A 24,486-nucleotide genomic window follows, 5' to 3' on the forward strand; every position below is an offset into this window, starting at 1 on the left:
GTAACATTTTTCTAACTTTCTGTGCGTTGAAAAGTAAAAGGGGCCATGATTTTAGAATTTTCCCCCAGGGCTCAAACTTTTTCTCTCCTTATTTATAGTAAGGTAGCAAAAAATCTTACATTTGTTAAAAAAAAAAAGAACAGAAATGTACGTAGTTTTAAAAGGGATATTTTGATGTGAGGGTGTTTTTATTGATGACCAAATACGGTACAATTTGAGACTTTTTGTTGAGAAACAGCCAGTTCATTTATTTATTTAACACACATGTTATACTAGTTTTACAGGCAACTTTTTCTCCAAAAGTGTGAAAATTGTCATTACCATTACGACTGTATGGGTGAAAAACCCAATAACAGTAATAATGATAACTCGTTACACTGTATTCATTTATTAGAAGTCTAATTGAATACTGGGGCTCCTGAGTGCTACTGTTGGCTCTGTCATCAGTGGATCGTGAGTTCGATCCCTAGTGATGCCACAGCCATCCGTGAGTGGGAGTCCAAGACCGCATAACTGTCCTTCCCCTCGCATCACTGTTAGTTGACGTGACAGAAGTAGCAGTTACCATTCTGCTTCTAGAGCCCGGCCGATATATCAGCTGGCCAATAACATCAGCCAATACTGATAACCTACAGTTTTATTGCCGTTAATGGACTGGAATTTCAACGGAGTCTGAAAAGAATAAGGAAAACCATTATTTCACTTTAAGTTAACTATTCTCTTAAAAATGGAGGTTCTTCATGTTCTTAAATAAAGATAATGGCTCACACAGAACCATGAACACTCGAAGAATGATTTGCATGCATCAATGGCTGGTTAGTGTAGTGGGTATAGTGGGTAACACCTCTGTCTTCTACACTGTAGCCTGGGGTTCAGCCCCTGCCTGGGTAAGCAGTCTACTCCAGGGGTCTTTAATTAAAGTTCAATAAGTTCCAGGTATAGAAAATTACCTCAAGCGAAGGTCCAGAACATCATAATGTCTAACTGGTATTACGACTCAGTGTCTTATACTGTTTACTGAAGTAGCCGAGTAGGAATATCAGCATCTTATACAGTCAAACAGCTGAATATCAGATCAAATAAAGTCCAGTTCAGTCAGATTTCAACAACATTTACTGTCAGTTTCTCTTTTTAGATCACGTCATGTGGAATAACTTCCCTCTGACTCACTTTCTTCTCTGACTGCTGTTTCTCTCCTCGTCCCTCCCCTGTGTGCGTGTCACTCACTCGAGTCTCAGTGCTCATCATAATGCACAGATCTGATTGGCTGTGTAGCGTCATGTCTGTGAGTCTCTGGCCACTAAAGCTACAGTAAAGGCTAAAAAAGTTACGCAAATTAAAAAAAGACCACCTCGTCTAAATTGAATTATTATCCATAGTTTGCCGGTTTTAGGTCCAGCGTCCGGGCCGGACTCAGACCACGGTCCGCCTATTAGTGACCTCTGCCCTACACTATACCAATAAGAGTCCTTGGGCAAGACTCCCAACACTACCCACCTGTGTAAAATGATCAAATTGTAAGTCGCTCTGCATAAGAATGCCTGCCAAATGCCGTGAAGTGTAAATAAATGGTTCTTTGCATGTTTCCGCTGTACAGCACCAAAAAGGATTCTACTATTTTTACAATGTCAAGTTTGTATACAACAGAAGAACCCTTTTTGGTGCTATATAGAACCCTCTGAGTGTTCATGGTCCTATATAGAACTACTGTATAGTTCTCATTTGTATCTTTTGTGACGATGTGAAATCTTTTGTTTGAAACAATGCGGTGGAGCTTCGCGTGTCAGAGGAAGCTCATGCTAACCTTCACCCTCTCAGCTTCGCAGCATCATATGATAAAGTGAGGCCTAGCTAGCCGGAGGAACTGGACATGACTAAACTGGGGAGAAAATCTGAGTAAAAATGCCAAAAAAGTGCCCCGATTGAAGAATCATCCCAAAAGCGCTTCTTTGTTATTTATAGGTTTAAATATTGTATTTTCTTTCTTTCTTTCTTTCTTTTATCTTATTGGAATTTACGTCGACACCTTCACCACGAGAAATTCTACATTCTGTAGTTGGCGAATCAAACAGCTTCTGATTTCTGATTAATGTACAGGACAAAACGTCTTCACTAGGGAACATGGAGGCTCCTCCTGTCGCACGGCTGCAGGTGCTGAACGTGGGTTTGTGCATTTCTCTCTCGTCTGTCGCTGGCCGTGTGCGGTCGAGGCGGGGGATTTAAAGTGCGTGGGCCAATCACAAGGCTCTCAAAAGACCGTGGTGGTGCTCGCCATTCCAAAACATGCATGGGCCGCCTCTTTTTTTTATTTATAACATTGTCAGTGGTCAGTATTGCTGCTCGTAGCTTCAGGAAAACCTCGGCGCAGATTCATGCCACCAAAACTGCTGAATCCAGTCTCGAAAGGAATTAAAATAGAAATAGAAACAAAACGACGTTATGGTACAGTACGTGGAGCACCGTCAGTGTGCCATTCGGTGCAGGAGGAGCTCCGCCTGTCAGTTTTTTCACGCTGGACTGGGTAACTGACTGGTCAAGTCCATTCAAGTTCCATGAAATGTGCCCCTTTCTGCACAAACGTTGCCCAGTGGTCAAAAAAGTCCAGTATCCTTGTTTGATTTTCCTTTTCTGGCCTTCGCCCCACCCCACTGCATGTCTTCAAGAGCTCACTTTATGCCTGTATGACCTTTGATCTCAGAACTGGGAGTGGTCCATCTCGTCCAGCCACGACGCAGGGCTGGTGGGGAAGTCTGGGTAACCTGTGCTGCTGCCTGTGGAAAGGTCAGAGGTCGGACCCCCTGCTCTAAGTGCCTGACCCCCGGCCGGCTGCCCTGCCCCCCCAAGCCCCTCCATGCTGAAGCCCAGGCTGCTGAGCAGCGGCGTGTGGCCAGGCAGCGAGCTGACTGATGAGGGAGACTGGGGCAGACCGTAGGGGCTTCCAGCCCGTAGCTCGTGGTACGGCGGCCCACCGCCCTCCAGAGAGAAAGCCCCGTTCATCACGCCTCCGCCGGACACGTCCCCCACACTGCCGTACAGGCCGTTAGCGTGGCCGAGGTCAGACAGGATCTGCTCCTCTGTTGGAGACATGAAGAGATCATAGTTTGATAAAAAATCTGATTTAATCTAGTTTTCAAACTTGCCCTGAAAGCACCTGATCGACCGAGACGTTTGGTGTTTGAAGCTTGTTTCTTTAGTTGTAGCACAGAAGAGCTAGTGAGCCTAATGAAGCTTCACCTTCAAAATATATATTTCAGTGGTGGTGATGGGAACCAGACGTCCCCCTCTAAAAGCTCCTACATGAGATGGTTCCGAAGTCCATCTGTTTTATGAGAGTTTAGAGAACTTCAACTCCATTCATGGTGGAGGGAGACATGCAGGGCGCTGTGCGGCAAAATAGTCCCCAAAGAAAACTCATTATTAAAACTTATTACCAAACGTGTCTTGGCTGATCAACTGCTTTTGGGGCAAATTGGGGTAAATTTGGAAAACAGCGCTGCATGCAGCTCTAATTGAATGGATTAGCTTTAGGCTAACAGGGGCAGGTTTGCACAGACATGGCCAGCGACTCTGATTTATTGTCTCTTTGTACTTCAGCCTGTGTGATCGCAATGCAAACTGATGTCTCTCCTAACCACACGGCGCTGCTTCAGTAACAAAGCTCCAACATCCTTTCCGTCTAATTGACTAAAAGCTTCACCCAATTTATGGAGTTTGCGCATTGCTTTGTTCCGTTTCTCGTAAACATTGCCTTTTAAAAGTGGAGGTAGACTTTTACGAGTTCCCAAAACGGACTCGCAGAGATCAAATAGTCATAAAAACACAGTGCACACTGAAACCTGCTCCGAACGGCCCGTCAACGTTTCATCAAGGACTTTATTTTGAGAAGACGTGAAAGAGAGAGGAGAAGCAGATATGGAAGATCGGGGGAAATGGAGAGGAAGGAGAGTGTTGGAGAGAGAGCGAGAGAAGGAGAAGGTTCTGTGAAGCTTGCAGACCTCTGAAGCTGAGCTCGCTGTCACTCAGGCCTCCATCCTCTGCCGAGCTTTCCTTCTCCACCTTACTGCCTCCTCGGCTGCGCTTGACACTCTTGTAGAACTGACCCCAGCGATGGCGTCCAGCATCCTTCTTCAGCCTCTTCTCCTTCGCTCTTCTGTTCTGGAACCACACCTGAGAGGGACGGAGGTTACAGGGCTGTGAATGTGTATTTCAAACAGCGTCACCAAACTGCGCGTGTGGAATGTGAAAAGATTTATATATATATACGTGTGTGTGTATATGACTGTGACTGTGTGTGTGTTTGTGTGTGAGTTTGTGTGTATATGACTGTGACTGTGTGTGTGTGTGTGTGTGAGTTTGTGTGTATATGACTGTGACTGTGTGTGTGTGTGTGAGTTTGTGTGTATATGACTGTGACTGTGTGTGTGTGAGTTTGTGTGTATATGACTGTGACTGTGTGTGTGTGTGTGAGTTTGTGTGTATATGACTGTGACTGTGTGTTTGTGTGTGAGTTTGTGTGTATATGACTGTGACTGTGTGTGTGTGTGTGTGTGTGAGTTTGTGTGTATATGACTGTGACTGTGTGTGTGTGTGAGTTTGTGTGTATATGACTGTGACTGTGTGTGCGTGTGTGTGAGTTTGTGTGTATATGACTGTGACTGTGTGTGTGTGTGTGAGTTTGTGTGTATATGACTGTGACTGTGTGTGTGTGTGTGTGTGTGTGTGAGTTTGTGTGTATATGACTGTGACTGTGTGAGTTTGTGTGTATATGACTGTGACTGTGTGTTTGTGTGTGAGTTTGTGTGTATATGACTGTGACTGTGTGTGTGTGTGTGTGTGAGTTTGTGTGTATATGACTGTGACTGTGTGTGTGTGTGTGAGTTTGTGTGTATATGACTGTGACTGTGTGTGTGTGTGTGAGTTTGTGTGTATATGACTGTGACTGTGTGTGTGTGTGTGTGTGAGTTTGTGTGTATATGACTGTGACTGTGTGTGTGTGTGAGTTTGTGTGTATATGACTGTGACTGTGTGTGTGTGTGTGTGAGTTTGTGTGTATATGACTGTGACTGTGTGTGTGTGTGAGTTTGTGTGTATATGACTGTGACTGTGTGTGTGTGTGTGTGTGAGTTTGTGTGTATATGACTGTGACTGTGTGTGTGTGTGAGTTTGTGTGTATATGACTGTGACTGTGTGTGCGTGTGTGTGAGTTTGTGTGTATATGACTGTGACTGTGTGTGTGTGTGTGAGTTTGTGTGTATATGACTGTGACTGTGTGTGCGTGTGTGAGTTTGTGTGTATATGACTGTGACTGTGTGTTTGTGTGTGTGAGTTTGTGTGTATATGACTGTGACTGTGTGAGTTTGTGTGTATATGACTGTGACTGTGTGTTTGTGTGTGAGTTTGTGTGTATATGACTGTGACTGTGTGTTTGTGTGTGAGTTTGTGTGTATATGACTGTGACTGTGTGTGTGTGTGTGTGAGTTTGTGTGTATATGACTGTGACTGTGTGTGTGTGTGTGTGAGTTTGTGTGTATATGACTGTGACTGTGTGTTTGTGTGTGTGAGTTTGTGTGTATATGACTGTGACTGTGTGTTTGTGTGTGAGTTTGTGTGTATATGACTGTGACTGTGTGTGTGTGTGTGAGTTTGTGTGTATATGACTGTGTGTGTGTGAGTTTGTGTGTATATGACTGTGACTGTGTGTGTGTGTGTGTGTGAGTTTGTGTGTATATGACTGTGACTGTGTGTGTGTGTGAGTTTGTGTGTATATGACTGTGACTGTGTGTGCGTGTGTGTGAGTTTGTGTGTATATGACTGTGACTGTGTGTGTGTGTGTGAGTTTGTGTGTATATGACTGTGACTGTGTGTGTGTGTGTGTGTGTGTGTGTGTGTGAGTTTGTGTGTATATGACTGTGACTGTGTGAGTTTGTGTGTATATGACTGTGACTGTGTGTTTGTGTGTGAGTTTGTGTGTATATGACTGTGACTGTGTGTGTGTGTGTGTGTGAGTTTGTGTGTATATGACTGTGACTGTGTGTGTGTGTGTGAGTTTGTGTGTATATGACTGTGACTGTGTGTGTGTGTGTGTGAGTTTGTGTGTATATGACTGTGACTGTGTGTGTGTGTGAGTTTGTGTGTATATGACTGTGACTGTGTGTGTGTGTGTGTGAGTTTGTGTGTATATGACTGTGACTGTGTGTGTGTGTGAGTTTGTGTGTATATGACTGTGACTGTGTGTGTGTGTGAGTTTGTGTGTATATGACTGTGACTGTGTGTGCGTGTGTGTGAGTTTGTGTGTATATGACTGTGACTGTGTGTGTGTGTGTGAGTTTGTGTGTATATGACTGTGACTGTGTGTGTGTGTGTGAGTTTGTGTGTATATGACTGTGACTGTGTGTGTGTGTGTGAGTTTGTGTGTATATGACTGTGACTGTGTGTTTGTGTGTGTGAGTTTGTGTGTATATGACTGTGACTGTGTGAGTTTGTGTGTATATGACTGTGACTGTGTGTGTGTGTGTGTGAGTTTGTGTGTATATGACTGTGACTGTGTGTTTGTGTGTGAGTTTGTGTGTATATGACTGTGACTGTGTGTGTGTGTGTGTGAGTTTGTGTGTATATGACTGTGACTGTGTGTGTGTGTGTGAGTTTGTGTGTATATGACTGTGACTGTGTGTTTGTGTGTGTGAGTTTGTGTGTATATGACTGTGACTGTGTGTTTGTGTGTGAGTTTGTGTGTTTATGACTGTGACTGTGTGTGTGTGTGTGAGTTTGTGTGTATATGACTGTGACTGTGTGAGTTTGTGTGTATATGACTGTGACTGTGTGTGTGTGTGTGAGTTTGTGTGTATATGACTGTGACTGTGTGTTTGTGTGTGAGTTTGTGTGTATATGACTGTGACTGTGTGTTTGTGTGTGAGTTTGTGTGTATATGACTGTGACTGTGTGTTTGTGTGTGAGTTTGTGTGTATATGACTGTGACTGTGTGTGTGTGTGAGTTTGTGTGTATATGACTGTGACTGTGTGAGTTTGTGTGTATATGACTGTGACTGTGTATGTGTGTGTGTGTGTTTGTGTGTATATGACTGTGACTGTGTGTTTGTGTGTGAGTTTGTGTGTATATGACTGTGACTGTGTGTGTGTGTGAGTTTGTGTGTATATGACTGTGACTGTGTGAGTTTGTGTGTATATGACTGTGACTGTGTATGTGTGTGTGTGTGTTTGTGTGTATATGACTGTGACTGTGTGTTTGTGTGTGAGTTTGTGTGTATATGACTGTGACTGAGTGTGTGTGTGTGTGTGTGAGTTTGTGTGTATATGACTGTGACTGTGTGTGCGTGTGTGTGAGTTTGTGTGTATATGACTGTGACTGTGTGTGTGTGTGTGAGTTTGTGTGTATATGACTGTGACTGTGTGTGTGTGTGTGAGTTTGTGTGTATATGACTGTGACTGTGTGTGTGTGTGTGAGTTTGTGTGTATATGACTGTGACTGTGTGTTTGTGTGTGTGAGTTTGTGTGTATATGACTGTGACTGTGTGAGTTTGTGTGTATATGACTGTGACTGTGTGTGTGTGTGTGTGAGTTTGTGTGTATATGACTGTGACTGTGTGTTTGTGTGTGAGTTTGTGTGTATATGACTGTGACTGTGTGTGTGTGTGTGTGTGAGTTTGTGTGTATATGACTGTGACTGTGTGTGTGTGTGTGAGTTTGTGTGTATATGACTGTGACTGTGTGTTTGTGTGTGTGAGTTTGTGTGTATATGACTGTGACTGTGTGTTTGTGTGTGAGTTTGTGTGTATATGACTGTGACTGTGTGTGTGTGTGTGAGTTTGTGTGTATATGACTGTGACTGTGTGAGTTTGTGTGTATATGACTGTGACTGTGTGTGTGTGTGTGAGTTTGTGTGTATATGACTGTGACTGTGTGTTTGTGTGTGAGTTTGTGTGTATATGACTGTGACTGTGTGTTTGTGTGTGAGTTTGTGTGTATATGACTGTGACTGTGTGTTTGTGTGTGAGTTTGTGTGTATATGACTGTGACTGTGTGTGTGTGTGAGTTTGTGTGTATATGACTGTGACTGTGTGAGTTTGTGTGTATATGACTGTGACTGTGTATGTGTGTGTGTGTGTTTGTGTGTATATGACTGTGACTGTGTGTTTGTGTGTGAGTTTGTGTGTATATGACTGTGACTGAGTGTGTGTGTGTGTGTGTGAGTTTGTGTGTGTAAGCAATGAAAGTTCTAACTTCCAGCTTTTTTTGTAGAGTAACATAAGTTTGATGGGTGTTAGTGACGTCTTTAGAGGGCGGAGCTGAGTGGCGTTTATTTGATGTTTGTTTATTTGATGTTTGTGTATTTGATATTTGTTTATTTGATGTTTGTTTATTCGATTTGTGTTTGTGATGACTTTAGAGGGCGGTGCTGAGCGACCTTTGTTTATTTGATGTTTGTTTATTTGATGTTAGTGTATTTGATGTTTGTTTATTTGATGCTAGTGTATTTGATGTTAGTGTATTTGATGTTTGTTTATTTGATGTTAGTGTATTTGATGTTAGTGTATTTGATGTTTGTTTATTTGATGTTAGTGTATTTGATGTTAGTGTATTTGATGTTAGTGTATTTGATGTTTGTTTATTTGATGTTAGTGTATTTGATGTTAGTGTATTTGATGTTTGTTTATTTGATGTTAGTGTATTTGATGTTAGTGTATTTGATGTTAGTGTATTTGATGTTTGTTTATTTGATGTTAGTGTATTTGATGTTTGTTTATTTGATGTTTGTTTATTCGATGTTTATTAAGTGTTTGTGGATTATTTACTCTTCTAGGTGAGGATACCACCACCAAGCTGTACTGTGTCCCTGACATGCGCCTGAATGTGAACTGAATGATCTCAGAACTTTGTAAAGATCTTGCTCGAGCCGCAGTAGCTAGGCACCTCATGCTAATGCTTCTAGCATGTATTCTTGCACCATCCCATTATAAATCAGGAGCTATGCCGCTATGTTGGCTAGCTAGATACTAGATACAGCTGCAAGGACTTGACAGGTAGGAGGCGCCAAAGACAACTTGGCGTAGGTGCTCAGACTCAAATCTGCTATACTGCCAGGAGAAGATGACGGTCATTCTGAAGACCTTCTCAGCAGTTTGGGGTCAGTAGTGGTCCCTCACCTGAACGACACGCATGTCCAGCCCAGTCTCGGAGGAGAGCTGCTCACGGACGTGCCGCGCGGGTTTAGGGGAGTTCTTGTAGGCGCTCTTGAGGGTCTCCAGCTGTTTGGCCGTGATGGTGGTGCGAGGACGCTTCGCTCCGGTCTCCGAGTCGTCTGCAGTGAAACGTCACAAAAGATCTCTTTGCTTAACAGACGCCAGTGAAACTGTCATGCATACAGTTTATACACACCCCAGCATTCAAAAGTCTGGGATCATTTTTCATTTGAATGACTTTTGTTATTTTATATGCAATAACAATTTAGGCAGTGCAGGTTTATACACTCTGAATCAGACTGCAAAAGAGGCTTATTCATTATTTGAAGTATTTGGACAAGAAGAATATATTCAAAGATAAATAATAGAATTAGGGCGGCACGGTGGCGTGGTGGGTAGCGCTGTCGCCTCACAGCGAAGAGGGCCTGGGTTCGATTCCCCGGCCGGGTGGCCAGGGTCCTCTCTGTGTGGAGTTTGCATGTTCTCCCCGTGTCTGCGTGGGTTTCCTCCAGGTTCTCCGGTTTCCTCCCACAGTCCAAAGACATGCAGTCAGGCCAATTGGACATGCTAAATTGCCCCTAGGTGTGAGTGTGTGAGTGACTGTCTGTGTCTGTCTGTCTGCCCTGCGATGGACTGGCGACCTGTCCAGGGTGTATCCTGCCTTCTGCCCAATGACTGCTGGGATAGGCTCCAGCACCCCCCCGCAACCCTGACGGAGAAGCGGCTTAGAAAATGGATGGATGGATGGAAATAATAGAATTATCTATTTACAGGAGTTTGCCTGATTAAAATACAGCGTTATGAAATGAATTAGTCATTTAAGACTTTTCTGTAACACGACTGTAGGGCACTGTTCATAAGGCTACATGACACCTACATAAGCTTGACATAACCCTTCATAAATGTTTATTAATTAAATTAAAATTAATAGACCCTTATTAGTCCCACCATGGGGAAATTTCACCTCTGCATTTAACCCATCCGTGAAGTGAAGCACCACATACACTCTAGTGAATACACACACTAGGGGGCAGTGAGCACACTTGCCCGGAGCGGTGGGCAGCCCTATCCACAGCACCTGGGGAGCAGTTGGGGGTTAGGTGTCTTGCTCAAGGACACCTCAGTCATGTGCTGTCGGCTCTGGGGATCGAACCGGCGACCTTCCAGTCACTAGGCTGGTTCCCTGACCTCCAGCCCACGACTGCCCCAATGAATGCTTATTCAATCGATGTCATTTGCTATGAAGGTTACATTTATCAACTGTAGTCAGAGTTAGCTAAAGCCTTCATAACAGATTGGAAAAAGCATTTATAACCATTCACATAGGGTTACGTCAGTCACCATGACAGGCTTATGTAGGTGTCACGTAGCCTTATGAACAGCACCCTACAGTGAAGTGTTACCGAATCTTTTACAGCTCTGTTTCTCATTCTGGACAGATGTAGCATTTTTACAGCTTCCTGTTCAATACTATCATTATTTATATTATTAGTAATTGTTTAAATGTGTGAAGTCGCACCCGACTGGCATGTTAGAATAGTTCTACATATTTAGCTGCTTCCATACTCAGTGTATGTTATTGAAAACACTGATTCCAGATTATTTCATGCTGATGTAATTTCCATGCAATTTGACAGTTGCATGAAGCGATTAAGAAATAAGCCGAAGCTACGCTAAAAGTCACGACCAATTAGAGAAATAGAGCAGTATAGATCACTAAAAACACAAGTTAACCAGCGAATCATTCCAAACGCAGCTGAAGTTGGGCGTAAATCATTCAGTAGTTCCACTAGTTAGTGAAACGGTAGCACTGGTCTGGGCAGAAGTCAGAGATCACCATTCAGGCAAATAACTTCCAGCCAAAAAGCTACACTGATAAAAATCTACTGAGAAATGAGGCTCCTAACAACCACCTGGAAGAGCTAGTAGACACCAAAACTGCCCCCATCAGATAAACAGCACTGAAAACTTTGATCTCTGAGAGAGAGGAGAACATCAAGCTGCTTCAGATCTGAAAACGTCCACAGGTGTTTCTGTCCATCCTTCCACTGTGAGAAGACCACTCAGCGCTGTGGGTCTGAAAGGACGTGTAGCTGATCAAGAAGAACCTCACTGAGAAAAGGAGACGGACACATCAAACAAAGAAGCTGAACGATGGACTGACCACCCCAGAGTCCAGACCTCAGCACCACTGAATGGGTTTGATTCAGAAAATCATCAACCAGCTTCTCATACTGAGCTTTGGAGGTGAGTCTGCAGGTTCTCTGAGGAGCTGGAAGTGAGGCTCCTGAGAAGAAAGGAAGCTGGAATGAAGGGAAAAAGTGATTCTGGGTAATTTTCTGCTGAATCTGCTTTTTTCTGACATCGAAAACGGAGGAATTTGTACTTGAAGGGTACGGAGCCCCCTGGTGACCCCCTGTATAAATAAAATAACGCGTGCCTTACTAACGCGTGGAAACGAGATCCTAATGCGTGGCCACAACTTAGTAAGGCGTGGGAATGAGATGATTAAGTCATGGCCATGACTTACTAAGGCGTCCCACGCTTTACTAAGTTGTGGCCATGTCTTAATTATCTCATTCCCACGCCTTACTAAGTTGTGGCCACGCAGGTCACCACAGCGGAGCTCAGTATAACGGCTGTTTTGAGCTCATTTTGAAAGCAGGTGCTGAAAACAGCGAATGAAAAACAGCAGAGGCAGCTGTTCAAACGCCGCCGTAGTAACACGAACTAGCTGGCTAACTAAGCTACCTGGCTGTTAGCCACTCAGCTGTGTTGTCTGGCTTGAAGTATCGTTCGACATGCTCCCTGCGTTTTGATTGGCTGCTCCAGGTTAAGACTGTGTGGCGGGGCTCTACGTTATGTGATGGGAGTGAATGTACCTTATTTTTGCATATGTTTCAAGTCAGTGCTGCTGGACTGTTGGCCACCTCAGGCCTGTAAAGGTCCTGGACACTCACTCAGTAACTACAGTAACTCCAGTCAAATGACATGTTTTGTTGATTTTCCAAGGGAATAACTACAAGTCATCTGCAGAGACACACGTCCGCTCATTGCTATGCACAATTACTGTTTATTTGCTGAATTTAACGCATTGAGGCAGGAAATGTAATAAAATATACATAATCAAATCAAATCAAATCACGTTTATTGTCACATCACATTCACACAGGTGGAAAGTGAGTGAAACTCTTAGGTGCGTAGCCCCCCTATAGAATTTAAATACAAAAAAATATATATTTTGTATTTGATGTTTTTTTTTTAAATAGTTCAATAGAAACGGTGCACTAATTTATATAAAAATGGTAGAAAAATGCGATATTTGAAGTTTTTCTCTTTTTTTTCTCATTTTCACAAATCAACAAAACATATGTTCCAGCGGTATTTCAACTTTTTGAATTGTTGAATTTGAATTTTTTTTGGTAAATTGTTATCACACCTTTCCTAAACACTTGTCCATTTGTTGAAGGTAATCAGACCCATTCTTTGTATATTAATGAAGTGACCTGGGAAAAAGACGCGGTTTAAACTTAACAAATATTAACCTGTAAAGACGCTGGGATTCCAGGAGGATCGGAACGATTTGTTTTTCCAGAGCAGGCAACCGAAAACCTGGACAACGTTGCAAAAAGTAGTACCTTGTCAAGTAAGATGACAAATATAGTGAGTAAATGTAATATTTCTTCTGTGATTGATTTAAGCTTCATTTAATCTTATAATAAGTGCACAACCATCTCAAAATGGGGAATGTTGGATACGTCGACTGGATTTAAGATCATTTCACTTGACAGGACCATTTTTTTGAAGTGAATTTAAACCATAAGGAGCAGGTGGAAACTGTAACTGCAGGGTTTGGTGTTTTTCCTTCACTAACTCACCTGATTCAGTGGTAAAAAGGCTCAGTAGTAGCTGATAATTGCTGATAGTTGCTGCATGTAGGCCAGATGTTGTAATGCTGGAGATGTTTTATTAAAGATTTGGTAGCAGTCAGAGAAAAACCTCGGTAGGTTTAATCTGGATGTGAGATTGTTTTGCTCAGCGAACTCCTCGAGATGAAGACTGTATTATTAAACTATTAGCATGACCGGGATCGCTTGGGCTTCTTTGCAGGCAAGCCAGGAGACGACTTTAATTGATGAGATAAATCTAATTCATTACATCGGAAAGGAACGGCCGAGGCGAGGGGGTTCTGATCCGAGTCGGGGGGTAAATAGGTGTGGGAAGTGGGCAGGAGTCGGCGCGTGCGTGTGTGGTTCTCACAAGACCAGTCGATATGGCCCTCAAACTGCCTCTGAGAGGCCCCGGGGGACGTAAATCTCCACAGAGCGGCCGGCTGGCCGCTGGACGTTATTGGGGCCCCGCCGTAAAATCGCATTGCTTCACTTAACATAATCAATCAGGAGCCTGAGGAAATCTCCATAAATAAAGCGGGAGATGCTTTCAGAGGCAGGAGCATGACGGGTCAGATCAGAGGCTGAATCTAAAACACTTACGCTCAAACGTCACCGGGCTGGACTTTTTTTACCCTGACTTCACTCTTCATCTCCAGTTTTACTGTAACACCGACCCTTCCTGCCTCGGCTGGGGAGCGAGCCGGTGTTCATACGAATCTATGTTCAGAACATGGTTCTATGACACATTAAGGGAACCCATGAAAGGTCCTGCTTAACTGGTTCCGTTTTAACGCCATAGGGTTCTTAAAGGTGCAAACTAAGTTCTCAATAGGAAGGCACTTTGCCCTCAGCTCAGAAACCATATACTCAAGTTTATTAGAGATTAATGATCAAGTCCACTTATAAGTCCACGAGTAAGTGATGACTGAGGCATGTACAACGCTAACTGGCTAACTGGCTAATGCTAATAAGCTTCCATCACTTCCATTGTTAGCTGCATTAGCCTCGTAGCTCCCGTGCTAAAACCAAGAAAGCAAGCTCCAGACACTGAACGTCACATATGTTTCACATTATGCAAAATCAACAAGCGTTTACAAGTAAACACATATGAATAATGCGTGATTACATGTGACATGAGGCGGCGTTCACACGTTGGGGTGGTTGGTTGGTGTTGGTGCTCTATATCCGGTCTTCCTTACTTCATACACTGGTTTCGAGGCCGATGGCCAATAATTAGCCATTGCTTATTCAGGCAAGGTTAGCTGTACGTTAAAAATTATTGTCAGACACATGAGACAACATTGATCATGTCAATTTTTAAAAAAATTAACCATATGTTCAAATTTACTTTGTGGTAAGTTTTATTCAACCTAAATAAGCTTAAATACTTTGAATGGACGATTCTTTCAGGCAATGTAGTTTTTGAGGTTGAGTTAAACCAGTTCACCTGCTTGTTACCACATGACGGAATTTTAGGTCGATATGACGAACCACTTTTTACAGTGTATGCATCCCTGGTTTCTAACGAAAAACAAGCTAACTAAAAAAAAAATAAAGGCCGTTTTGTCCTTTCAATAAAAATCAAACGACCTTGGGAGCCAGAACAGTTCACATCCATTTTACCGTCTTGTTAATGTGCGAATATAGACTAAAAATATAAGCAAAAACACGGCCTGACTTTGCTCTGCTTTGGTCTTTGGCTCAGCTATAGCTGCTTTTCTTGCATCTCCAGCAGGAAACATTTCCTCAAAAGTAGAAGAGTTTCTTGTAAAACGTCTCAACGTTCGACTTTTTACAAGCCTTTTTAAAAGTTTCTCATTCGCAAACTTCTTGTTTGAATTTTGCAGTTCCATCTTAAAGGTGCCTGAGGTGCCAAAATGTAACTGCTGCATCATTTAAGGTGGAATGGGAGAATTCGAACAAGAAGCTGGCAAATGAGAATCTTCCACTTTCCGAATTCTAGTGTTTCAGCTGCTCGTTGCAGATTAAACGTATCAGGAAACCAGCTGGACTGATTGTAAAAGTTAATAAGTCCATTCGTCTCCAAATTATCGACGTTCGTCTTAAATCTCTCTCTTTACCTTTTCGTGAGCTACTAACTGGGCGAGACTGTTGTCTGTGTTGCTATGGTGACCAGCCGTCTGCGCTGATCTTCAGCGTTAAAGGGTGAATCAGCAGTTCTACATTAACTCCAGCGTTTAAGACCATTTACTGTTAAACTGTGTTGAAGGATCAGCAGAGCTTTATTTTACTGTAGAGGAGGATTATTTTATTATTACCTACTGATCTGATTCAGCTGTGGAGCCACGACAGGGCAGTAAAAGTTGCCGACCCCGGCACAAAACCATCACTAAGGAACATGCCTGTTGTTTAAAGGATTAAACAACAACAATAACTACAAAAAGCATCAACCAGCAGCAGTAATGGTCAGTCAGCTTACCGTTCTGTTTGGCCGTCTCGTAGTCTGATTTGCAGACCAGTCGTCCGTCCTCCATCAGGTAGAACTCGTCTCCGGTGGCCAGCTGCCTGCTGCACATCACGCAGGAGAAGCAGTGCAAGTGGTAAACAAAATCCTGTGCCTTCCGAACAACCTGCGACGGAGGGATGCCCTGCTGGCAGGACGCGCATTTCGTCCCAAAGCGCCTGCAAACAGACAGGGTGAAGTTAGCCGACCCTCTCAGAAAGATACAACAGAGCCTACAGGACGAGTTTGAACACAAAGCTAAATTAACTAAAAGAAGAAACCATAAAAATCATGTATCGTCGCTGTCCAACGAAAAACAATTACCTCCAAAATAGTAACTTTACAGGAGAGGGCAAAAACCTTCTTTACTTTCAATGTAAGTCAATGGGAAAAGCTTTTATTCTAAGCAATTTTGGAGCATTTCTATTGGTCCAATCATCATGAGATTAAAGGATGGATAAGGACGGATATTGAGCTCAAATGATGCAGAAAAGTAAAAATATCACAAAAAAATTGAGATACATGGTTTCTCAGCTTCATCAGTTAGTCATAGTTCATGATTTTACATTGTTTTGATTTTCTGTCTTCTGAGCTACAGGCTAACATATAACCAAGCTGTTAGCGCAAGTCTTATTTTGGTCATAAAGAAAACAATGATTCTCTCTTTATTCAGCACAAAATGAACACCTGGGAGCTTTCAGTGCCAAATGTTCTAGATATTATGTTCAAAGAAAACATCTGTTTCCTTTTTTATTGTAATTTTTCCCCTACATCATTTGAACACACCTGCCTGTACATTGTGTGAACATTGCATAATGAATGGGCCAATGGAAATGCTCCAAAATCGCTTGGAATAAAACCTCTTTACATCAACTTACATTACACGTTGAGAACGTTTGTGACTTGGAGGTTCATGGTTTCCGTCGGACAGCCGTGATTAACTGGGCAACTGTGAGGTACAATCGTCAAGAAGTGCTAACATTCTGAGTACAGTGTAAAAAAACGGCTCGTCGCTTTATCAATTTTCAATTTTATAAAACTACATTGATGTAAAAATCGTTAATTCACAGAATTTATATAGTTGAATAAAAGTAGTTCATTTATTTGTTGCCACATGACATCATTTTTTAAAGTAGATCTGACGAGAAACTTTTTACAGTTACAATAAATGACACTGAAAAAAGTAACAGGTTCTAGCTACTAGGCAGGTAGAGGACACGGTAAAATACCCCGTGTTTGGATTATTGTTTGAAAGGTGGTAAGTGTGAACAAGGTTGCACTAAATTTTACCGTAATGTCCCACATTTATCAAGGAAAATACACTCTAAAAGGTTTATCTACCTAAAACATGACCTCATATGGCAACAAATTTTATTCAAAAAAATTTTATTCAACCTAAATAAATACTTTGAATAAGCAATTCTTTTTTTTAGCTGAATAAAACCAGTGAATTTGCTTTTTTACCACATGAATTTTTGGGTTGAACTGATGGGCGACTTTTTTTTAACAGTGCACCGAATATTCCCTCCATTTAAGAGCCATTTCGCTTTTAATTTCATCCTTTTATCCACTTCAAAGCGAGATCTCATTAGACATTCCGTGTAAATCAGAGTGAGCGGTTTGGACCTCGGTGTACAAGAAAGTGTTACCCATGCTTTGACCCTTCCAGCCATAGAAAAGAAGCCAAACTACTGGCCAACTTTAGCCTTTAGATGTCCGGTTCCACTCACATCGGTAAGTTGGTCTAAAATGTTTCTCAAAAACACTTCATGACTAACTTGCTTTACATGTTGAGCAAATTGTGGTGAAATTCTGAAAAATCCATGAAATTTAAATTCAATGTTCCCATATTTTTTAAAATAACCTTCCATGACTTGTTAGCCACATTCTTTTCATAGCTCCAGCGCTAAAACTTAAGAAGCAAGCTTCTACATTTGGCCTAAGAGGAGATGACTTTAAAAAAAAAAAAAAATTCTGAATTGTCAGGACATTTCCTTCTAATCTCTCCCGGAATATGTTTCTGAAAGTGCTAAAAAAACCCTCCTACGGCCTCTATTTGTGGTTGCCAGATCCTCTCAGTTTGACAGATTGAGTGTAATGCAGCGTGTGGGGAGGCTCACAGTGAGGCCTCGTAAAGCTGTGAGTCAGAACAGCCTGTAAATCACAGCTAAACAAACGGGCTTTTCCACCAAGGTGAAGTTTGTGTGCTCTGTCGCTCGGAAAAGAAGAGAGAAACCCCCCCCCCCCACACACACCCCCCCACACTCCCCCCATGCGCTGCTCTGCTCCCTCCCCCCCAGGACGGCAGCTTTAACATTAAAATCCCCCCTTTGTCCCCCCGGGCCGGTTAATAAAGTTAGCCTGCACTCTGGGCCTCGCTAGCCTTTTAGCCTCTTAGCTCTCATTGTGGCCCGTGACATTAAACTCTCTCAAACATGATTTAGTAAAAGCCCGTCTCTGATCCTGTTTTGGATAAAAGTCAAACTTAATTTTATTCTTTAATGCCGCAGGGGAGGTTCGGTTCTGAAAAAAAGGAGCCAGAGAGGAAAAGAAATGTAAAGTTGTGCGTGGGGGCCTCGCTGCGCAGACGCCGGGGGGAAATTCAATTGGGAGACGGCAGCTCATTCCCACAAGCACATACTGCGCGTATACAGACGTGTGCACATCTGTACCAACGTCCGAGCCCACCTTCAGTCATTTATTTCAATCCCAGTCCAACAATAGGCATTAAAGCGCTGGTGTCATTAAATACGGAGCGATTCCGGTTTTAGAGCTACGAAATGTTTCTTTTTCATTTTCCTTTTTGATGCAGTTTTAACTAGTCTTACATTTAATTTAACGCATTTACATTGAAGCATTTTAATTCTGTTTTGATTTGATCTGAAAAGGCGTGGTTTTAGTTCAGTTTGGTTTTAGTTTTTCGTGTGAGGATGAAGACCAAACACAGAAAATCTGGTCCTAAACTTTCACTTTAAGAAGTGATGTGTTGAATAACGACACACTAACTGACCCCTTTTAATACTTTTCCTGTTGTACTTTTTTCTGGTTTAACATTTTGTGTTAATTGTAACCCAAAAATCTGAGACATGTATGGAGTATGGAGCCCCTCTGCTGACATCCTGTATAAATAAAAATAATGCAAGGCCACGCCCACTTAGTAAGGCATGGGAATTACGTAATTAAGTCGTGGCTTAGTAAGGTAGGAATGAGGTCAGTAGAGGGGCTCCAATAAGAATGTACTGTAAGTGTGTCCTCAAAAAGTATAAGTACATTTTTTTATCTCAGTAACTACAATTTTTGTTAGTTTTGTTAGCTTTGATTTACTTTTTCAATTGCTTGTTACTACATGAATCTGATGAGCCACTTTTTACAGTGTCCTGACAAAGTGTAATACACTACAGGAAGCGTAGGGGGCGATACGGCTTCTACTGTTTCATTTAAAAAGCTCTATAATGTTCATATGATCCACACAGTCGCTCTGACAGACTGTAATACACTACAGGAAGCGTAGGGGGCGATACGGCTTCTACTGTTTCATTTAAAAAGCTCTATAATGTTCATATGATCCACACAGTCACTCTGACAGACTGTAATACACTACAGGAAGCGTAGGGGGCGATACGGCTTCTACTGTTTCATTTAAAAAGCTCTATAATGTTCATATGATCCACGCAGTCGCTCTGACAGACTGTAATACACTACAGGAAGCGTAGGGGGCGATACGGCTTCTATTGTTTCATTTAAAAAGCTCTATAAGGTTCATATGATCCACACAGTCGCTCTGACAGACTGTAATACACTACAGGAAGCGTAGGGGGCGATACGGCTTCTACTGTTTCATTTAAAAAGCTCTATAATGTTCATGTGATCCACACAGTCGCTCTAACAGACTGTAATACACTACAGGAAGCGTAGGGGGCGATACGGCTTCTACTGTTTCATTTAAAAAGCTCTATAATGTTCATATGATCCACACAGTCGCTCTGACAGACTGTAATACACTACAGGAAGCGTAGGGGGCGATACGGCTTCTACTGTTTCATTTAAAAAGCTCTATAATGTTCATATGATCCACACAGTCGCTCTGACAGACTGTAATACACTACAGGAAGCGTAGGGGGCGATACGGCTTCTACTGTTTCATTTAAAAAGCTCTATAATGTTCATATGATCCACACAGTCGCTCTGACAGACTGTAATACACTACAGGAAGCGTAGGGGGCGATACGGCTTCTACTGTTTCATTTAAAAAGCTCTATAATGTTCATATGATCCACACAGTCACTCTGACAGACTGTAATACACTACAGGAAGCGTAGGGGGCGATACGGCTTCTACTGTTTCATTTAAAAAGCTCTATAATGTTCATATGATCCACACAGTCGCTCTGACCGACTGTAATACACTACAGGAAGCGTAGGGGGCGATACGGCTTCTACTGTTTCATTTAAAAAGCTCTATAATGTTCATATGATCCACACAGTCACTCTGACAGACTGTAATACACTACAGGAAGCGTAGGGGGCGATACGGCTTCTACTGCTTCATTTAAAAAGCTCTATAATGTTCATATGATCCACACAGTCACTCTGACAGACTGTAATACACTACAGGAAGCGTAAGGGGCGATACGGCTTCTACTGTTTCATTTAAAAAGCTCTATAATGTTCATATGATCCACACAGTCGCTCTGACAGACTGTAATACACTACAGGAAGTGTAGGGGGCGATACGGCTTCTACTGCTTCATTTAAAAAGCTCTATAATGTTCATATGATCCACACAGTCGCTCTGACAGACTGTAATACACTACAGGAAGCGTAGGGGGCGATACGGCTTCTACTGTTTCATTTAAAAAGCTCTATAATGTTCATATGATCCACACAGTCGCTCTGACAGACTGTAATACACTACAGGAAGCGTAGGGGGCGATACGGCTTCTACTGTTTCATTTAAAAAGCTCTATAATGTTCATATGATCCACACAGTCGCTCTGACAGACTGTAATACACTACAGGAAGCGTAGGGGGCGATACGGCTTCTACTGTTTCATTTAAAAAGCACTATAATGTTCATATGATCCACACAGTCGCTCTGACAGACTGTAATACACGACAGGAAGCGTAGGGGGCGATACGGCTTCTACTGTTTCATTTAAAAAGCTCTATAATGTTCATATGATCCACACAGTCGCTCTGACAGACTGTAATACACTACAGGAAGCGTAGGGGGCGATACGGCTTCTACTGTTTCATTTAAAAAGCTCTATAATGTTCATATGATCCACCATTTGAGGGCTAAAAGGTTTCTTTGCATGGTGAAGTCATTCTTCAGATTGATGGGAAACGTGTTGTGATTCTTTATTGCACCAAAACGGGTTCTGCTATTGTTATAATGTTAAGCTTGTATACAGTAGAAGAACCCTTTTTGGTGCCATATAGAACCATTTTTAAAAAGGTTTTATACAGAACCATGTAGAGCAGATTCTTCATCAATCTGAAGAGTTATTTAAGCATGCAAGTGGTTCTACACTCTTGAAAAAAAAAGGATCTTTGAGGGTTCTTTAGCATAGACAATGGCTATATATTGAACCAGGAACACTCAAAGAACAATTTGCATGGTGAAATCATTCTTTAGATTGATGGGGAACGTGTTGTAAATGGTTCTATATAGGCCTAAGAGGAATTCTGCTTTTATACAATAGAAGAACCCTTGTTGGTTCTACACAGAGCCATTTTCAAATCGGCTGTATACAGAACCATTTTCCATCAATCTGAAGAACCGTTTCACCATGCAAGGAAGATTTTAAGCATGCAAATGCTAAAGAACCCTCGAGGAACCCTCTTTTTTTGAGAGTGTAAGACTGAGCTTTGGAGGCGTGTCTGCAGATTCTCTGAGGAGCTGAAAGTGAGGCTCCTGAGAAGAACGGAAGCTGGAATGAAGGTAGAGAGAGACTGACGCTCACACAGCTGAGAGGAGATTAGTTATTAAATAGATTTTCTGCTTTTTTTTTTTACACTTAAAGGCTTGTTGGAAATGAAATAAATGCAGGGGTGTCTCTGACTTTTGCACAGGTTTGTATACACCAAGCAGGACAGTGCAGCTTTAGAGCTATAGCCCCCCCCCAAGCAGTGGTAATAAAGCGGTCCACTCTGTATTTCCATGCTGAAGTGCTGTGAGTGTTTTGGCTGCCAGTGTGTGCAGTCAGCGTTTGCTCACTCTAATCAGAGAGAGAGTGATGGTTCTGCTGCGGAAACTCTGTCACTCCGCCAGAGAGCGAAGAACATTCAGCCAGTGACTCATCACAGCGTGAACCGGGAGAACCACATGCATCCCACCACACCTGCCCACAGGAATATAAATATATATGTACACCGGTCAGGCGTAACACTCTGACCACCTCCTTGTTTCTATGGTCACTGTCCAATTTATCAGCTCCACTTACTGTATAGGAGCACTTTGTAGTTCTGCAGTCACAGACTGTAGTTGTAGAACTACAAAGTGTTACAGTGTTAAAAAACTCCAGCAGCACTGCTGTGACTGATCCACTCGTACAAGCGCAACACACACTAACACACCACCACCACGTCATGATTACTGCAGTGCTGAGAATAATGGTCATAATGTTATGCCTTATTGGTGTATGTACATATATGTACAGTTTTTTCTGGCTGTTGTAGGAAGAAAACCTACATTTCAGACTAAAGGAAAAGACAAAACGTCACAATCTTCAACGCTGGCTTTAAACATCAACTCCTAGTGCTGAAAAAGGACAGACTCTAGAGAACTGGCCTTTACCCGCTGTGTATCCTGTCAGGTGTGAAAACTGACTGACGAGCCAGGTAATTGTGAGATAAACAGTCGTGTGTTGTGTATATTTGTTAGCTAGGTGGTGGCAGTCATCCTCAGTATGGTGATGTCTTTCGGCCTTAATTGATTGACTAGGTTGTCTCTCTCCAACCTAGCACGACCCCCACAAATGAAGTTCACTGCTCTCACACTCACGTTTATGCACTCATCACACATTCATTGGTATGCGCTCACTATCACGCATTTGCCACCATACACTCCGTATCACACTCAGCATCATACGCTCACTGTCACACACTTACTACATTCACACTCACTGTCACACACTCAGTCACACACACATCACATTCACTATCACACACTCATCATCACGTACTCACTATCTCACACTCACCATCACGCTTCACTCACATTATACACTCACTGTCACACTCATTACACACAGTCTCACACACATAGCGCACTTACTATCACACACTCACTATCACACACACTATCATACTTCACACACATTATACACTCACTATCACACTTCACACACATTATACACTCAGTCACACTCACAATCACACGCTCAGTCTCACACACACAACGCACTCAATATCACACTTCACACACATTATACACTCACTGTCACACTCATTACACACAGTCTCACACACATAGCGCACTTACTATCACACACTCACTATCACACACTCACTGTCACATTTGACACACATTATACACTCACTGCCACACTCATGATCACACACTCAGTCTCACACACATAACGCACTCACTATCACACACTCACTATCACACACACTATCACACTTCACACACATTATACACTCACTATCACACCCACTATCACACGCTCAGTCTCACACACACAACGCACTCACTATCACACACTCACTATCACACACACTATCACACTTCACACACATTATACACTCACTATCACACCCACTATCACACGCTCAGTCTCACACACACAACGCACTCACTATCACACACTCACTATCACACCCACTATCACACTTCACACACATTATACACTCACTGTCACACTCACAATCCCACGCTCAGTCTCACACACACAACGCACTCACTATCACACACTCACTATCACACTCACTATCACACACTCACTATCACACTTCACACACATTATACACTCAGTCACACTCACAATCACACGCTCAGTCTTATACACATAATAAACTATCACACACTCACTATCACACTCACTATCACACACTCACTATCACACTTCACACACATTATACACTCAGTCACACTCACAATCACACGCTCAGTCTTATACACATAAACTATCACACACTCACTATCACACTCACTATCACACACTCACTGTCACACTTCACACACATTATACACTCAGTCACACTCACAATCACACGCTCAGTCTTTTACACATAATAAACTATCACACACTCACTATCACACTCACTATCACACACTCACTATCACACTTCACACACATTATACACTCAGTCACACTCACAATCACACGCTCAGTCTTATACACATAATAAACTATCACACACTCACTATCACACTCACTATCACACGCTCACTATCACACTTCCCACACATTATACATTCACTGTCACATTCGCAATCACACGCTCAGTCTCACACATACATCATCACACTCACTATCACACACTCATCACACTCTATCACATTCTCACCATTACATTCTATTACACACTCACTATCACACACTCATTAACACGCAATCACTCTCACCATCACACATTCACTATTATACGCTCATATCACACAATCGGTATCACACCCTGATTCTCACACACTCAGCATCTCACCCTGACATTACACACTCACTGTCACACTCTCAATCATACACTTGCTATCACACCCCATCACACATTCTTTTTCACACACTACTCACTATCACACTCACCACCCTTACTTTCACACAGTATCATACTCACATCCCACACTCTTCATCACACACTCACTAATACACACAATTACATGCTCACTATCACACACTATTACCTCCAATTACACCTGTTACATCATTTCATTAGACACCCTCACCCACACATGAAACACACTTACATTCAATTACACTCCCTCACACAGT

At 42.4% G+C, this 24,486-nt stretch overlaps 1 protein-coding gene across 1 annotated transcript in view; it reads right to left on the reverse strand.

The window, feature by feature from the left end:
- Positions 1–1,723: 1,723 nt before the first annotated feature.
- Positions 1,724–24,486, reverse strand: part of lhx4 (LIM homeobox 4) — a 30,532-nt gene continuing 7,769 nt past the window's right edge. Inside the window, exons 3-6 of the mRNA XM_017685099.2 lie at positions 15,531–15,733; positions 9,162–9,316; positions 3,996–4,167; positions 1,724–3,074 (exon numbers count right to left, since the gene is read on the reverse strand). Of these exons, the coding sequence (XP_017540588.1) occupies positions 2,695–3,074; positions 3,996–4,167; positions 9,162–9,316; positions 15,531–15,733 (910 nt within the window). The 3' untranslated portion in view covers positions 1,724–2,694. The remainder of the gene's footprint in view (positions 3,075–3,995; positions 4,168–9,161; positions 9,317–15,530; positions 15,734–24,486) is intronic.

The sequence above is a fragment of the Pygocentrus nattereri genome, chromosome 28 (assembly GCF_015220715.1).
Source record: "Pygocentrus nattereri isolate fPygNat1 chromosome 28, fPygNat1.pri, whole genome shotgun sequence".
Taxonomy (NCBI): domain Eukaryota; kingdom Metazoa; phylum Chordata; class Actinopteri; order Characiformes; family Serrasalmidae; genus Pygocentrus; species Pygocentrus nattereri.